The sequence below is a fragment of the Limulus polyphemus genome, unplaced genomic scaffold, assembly GCF_000517525.1.
Source record: "Limulus polyphemus unplaced genomic scaffold, Limulus_polyphemus-2.1.2 Scaffold4731, whole genome shotgun sequence".
Taxonomy (NCBI): Eukaryota; Metazoa; Arthropoda; class Merostomata; order Xiphosura; family Limulidae; genus Limulus; species Limulus polyphemus.
The window spans coordinates 524-4640 of record NW_013670341.1 but is presented as its reverse complement, the minus strand read 5'-3'; the positions used below and the strand labels follow the sequence as shown (position 1 = coordinate 4640).

The window sequence follows — 4117 nt, the reverse complement described above, 5'->3', positions numbered from 1 at the left end:
TTATATGTGGTAGGATAACTTACTAAGATCTTGTTTTGTATCCTTTCGGTTGTATGCTTACCATATAATGTCTGTGTTTATTTATATGTGGTAGGATAACTTACTAAGATCTTGTTTTGTATCCTTTCGGTTGTATGCTTACCATATAATATCTGTGTTTATTTATATGTGGTAGGATAACTTACTAAGATCTTGTTTTGTATCCTTTCGGTTGTATGCTTACCATATAATATCTGTGTTTATTTATATGTGGTAGGATAACTTACTAAGATCTTGTTTTGTAACCTTTCGGTTGCCTAAACACAGAAATTATATGGTAAGCATACAAGATCTTAGTAAGTTATCCTACCACATATAAACAACCGAAAGGTTACAAACATGCTTACCATGCTAATAGTTTCGTTGTAAAGGTTTTTTCCTAGACTGAATACGGTGGTAATTTTAGTTTCGTTTAGTTTTGAAGTAACGAATTATATCTTTAATACGTTGAAAAAGAAGTTGACATCTTAATTAATGAGACATCTGTGCTTATTTATTTACTTATCTACTTTATTTATCTATTTTATTATTAGTGAAGCAAGATCTCTGGAAACGGCTAACAAACTACATAATGAAATTGAATCTCTAGACTCAGATCCAAAGAAGACCCTAGCATCATCATATCAGTGCCGAGACCCAAAGTCAAAGAAGACCCTAGCATCATCATATCAGTCCCGAGACTCAAAGCCAAAACAGGATCTAGTAACATCAGATCCCACCTTGGACCAAAAGCCAAAGGAGACCTTAATACCGTCACACCATTCCTTAGACCCAAGGCCAAAACAGGATCTAGTAACATCAAATCCCACTTTGGACCAAAAGCCAAAGGAGACCTTAATACCGTCACATCATTCCTTAGACCCAAGGCCAAAACAGGATCTAGTAACATCAAATCCCACTTTGGACCAAAAGCCAAAGGAGACCTTAATACCGTCACATCATTCCTTAAACCCAAGGCCAAAAGAGACCGCAGTAACATCACATCAGTCTTTGGATTCGGAGCCAACAAGGAGTTTAACAACATCTTATCAACTCCCAAATGAAAACTGCAAAAATGTCCATCTTAGTCTTCAAGGAAAATATTGTCGTGAAAGTTTATCCCAAGAACTTTGTTCTACAACCAACTCGTTACAAGAAACAAGAGAAGAAAGTATCACAAAGGCTCATTTGGACTTATCGAAAAAAAACGAACCATTACATCTAAGTACTTTTATTTCCTCCTTACCTATAGCAAGTCTACCGCCGAAATATCGGCGTCGCCATTCCTTTGATAAACTCGAAGAAACGGACGCCGTTTCGCCTGAACTTAAGGAAGACTGTCCACTTGATCTCACCATACCCCCTAGAAATGGTAATAGTTGAGTTCATTGAGGGTGATGAAAAATTATTTAGCCTATTAACATACTATTAAATACTACGAATTCAATCTTTAGCATGCAACGTGCACTGTATTAATTGGTTTTGCAGGTGATAATTAACTGATGCTGTTTTTTACGGTAAACCACCTTTAGGATTGTTTGACTTCTTCAATGATTAATATAGTGTTAAGCTAAGTACCGTTATCTCCAAACTTTGAATTTACTTCGAGAATCTGCAATTAATCTATAGTAACATCTTATTACTGGATGATAAATACTTACTAAGAAGTAACTTTTGTTAAACATACAACGCGTGTGAAAATTGTTTCGTGGTCAATAAATGTTATTAAAATATTATTAACAGTCGGATAACTTATTCTTCATGACAGTTCTGTTAAGTACACAAAATAACATTTCAGTATAAAATGGGGATAGATTTATTAACTTATATGATAGCTCATTTCAAATATCTTTGTTTCAATTATAGAAAAAGAAACGGGATCGGCCACTAAACCGGGAGCTCTGGTCCAGAGAGTTCGTCCACAAATCCAACGACTGTCCGAGTCATCTGATGCTCCAGTACGACAGCCACCAAAACGCGCTTTCCAGATTCAAAACAGTCAAAAGCAATCCATTCTACTTGAATCGGGGCGACAAGTTCCTTCCCCTGCTTCATTTGTGAACTCTGTGCATCAAGAATCTCGCACTTTAAAATCTGAGGAGTTGTCCATCAAGAAAGAACCAACATCTGCGTTACTCCAAAACGAAACCATTAAGTTGATCAACGAGGACAGCTGTATAATACAAGATGTTACGAACGAAGAATCAATTTTACGTACACTTCTGTTGGAAGATGGGGAGAACGGGTTAGAGAACTCTTTGTATCAAACTGACAAACAACCTGAAGAAGACAAAGTTTGTAATGAACCGACTATGGAACCTGTGGACAACTTGCGATTTATTAAAGACATAAAATTTCATTCAATAGAAAAGTTGTTACCAGAGACAAATGAGCAGAGTATATTACCACTGACAGAAGAAAATGAGACTCCCATATTACTTGAAGAAAATCCAATCTTTGTAGAAAAGGATGGCTGGAAGGAATCCTCATTATGGGCAAAAGACCCCCAAGCTGTGAAAGACAAAATCGAAAAACTGAGAAAAGAAATACTTTACTTGGACATGATGGCTGCACAGAAAGAAAAGGAACGTTTATTGATTCTTCATTTTAAAAAGTACAAAAAGGAAGTTATGAAGAAAATCTTCAAACAAAGAGTTTTACCATCAAAACGGGTGGAAATTAAATCCCAACCGGACTTGAAAAGTAATGGTGAAAATTATGCTGTCTTAAATCAAGAATCGGAAGTTTCTATGCCAATATCTGCACATTCCCAAGAGTCTGAAATAAATCATTGCCTTACACGCACGGATTCAAAATCAGCGAAGTCTCGCAAAGAAATGTCTCGAAAAGAAACCTGCCTTGTGCGCCCCTTACAGCATGTTGAAAACAATTCTGATTCTCTTCAAAAAGATCCATTGACCAGTGCTGAATTCCATATATCAAAAACGACAGGTGTGAACATCGACAGAGATTTAGGACACGAACGTCTGACCAAGAAATTAGTCAGAAAAGGTAGTGGACAAACAAAGGTTGAAGATCTTTCAAGCTCAGCAGAAGCTGTGATCACAGGGACTAATCAGCCAAATTTTTCTCCGAGGACCAACGTGTCGCTACAGCTGTCAGATTTCTCTGTTGCCAGTCTATCCACCTGCTACGTGCCTCAATGCTCCACAACTTCGTTACCATTTACAAGTATGGCGTCCTCTAAACAAGAGCCATCTGTCACCCCAGTAACAGACCTGAATAATGTCATTCCTCCTGAGAATGGAACTTATTTCACGACACCAAAGACCTACACTTCAACCTCTTCTATTACTACTCAGCAAGGGGTTTCGCATCCTGGTAGGGCTGAATGCCTACCTCAATTTCCTGAGAAGATTACACCCTCAGTATCTTCCTATCAGCCAATTTCCCCGATCCACAGGTTCCCAACAACAACCTACACCCCGTTCCCCTTGACTACGAATTCTCCAACTACTATGATTCCATCTTGGATACCCATGGGATTTCCTTGGTGGGGTGCACTGCCGCCTATGGAATACCCAACCTATAACCAAAGGTCAAGAGTAGCAACCGAGGGCAGCGAAGATGGGACGAAAAAGGTAAACCTAAACAAGTTTAACCCCCCTAAAATTATCGACTGTTTCATACTATTCGCCACCAGTAGGGTTAGAATGTTGTATCATATTCAGTAAGTTTACGTTTTTACCTGTCACAATGTTCGTTGTAAAGAACTTACTAAAACAAAATGTGTGAAATCATTCGTGTGCTATGTAAGATTACAGCGGTAATTAATGGGATTAATTGTAATATTGACGTATTTCTGTTTAAAGTTTTTGGTGACCCATATATTATTAAGGATCTTGTTGTTATGTGTGACCAAAAGCTGTTATGGATTCTGTTGCTGTGTGTGACCTGTAGTTATTAGGGATCCTGTTGCTTTGTGTGACCATTTCTAATTAGGGACTCTGTTGTTTTGTGTTATTAGGGATCCTGTTGTTGTGGGTGACCTATAATTATTAGGGTCCTGTTGTATTGTGTGACATATAGTTATTAGGGATCCTGTTGTTGTGGGTGACCTATAGTTATTTGGGGATCC

At 37.9% G+C, this 4117-nt stretch overlaps 1 protein-coding gene across 2 annotated transcripts in view; it reads left to right on the top strand.

Moving 5' to 3' along the window:
• LOC106471605 overlaps positions 1–3817 on the top strand; it is a 34366-nt gene extending 30549 nt beyond the window's left edge. The window contains exons 3-5 of one of the 2 annotated variants that reach the window (XM_022400218.1): positions 573–905; positions 996–1390; positions 1885–3817. In XM_022400218.1, coding sequence (XP_022255926.1) covers positions 573–905; positions 996–1390; positions 1885–3713 — 2557 coding nt within the window. In that variant the 3' untranslated portion in view covers positions 3714–3817. Of the gene's footprint in view, positions 1–572; positions 1391–1884 lie in introns of both variants that reach the window. The other variant, XM_013932217.2, reaches the window with a different exon arrangement.
• The last annotated feature ends 300 nt before the right edge of the window (positions 3818–4117 follow it).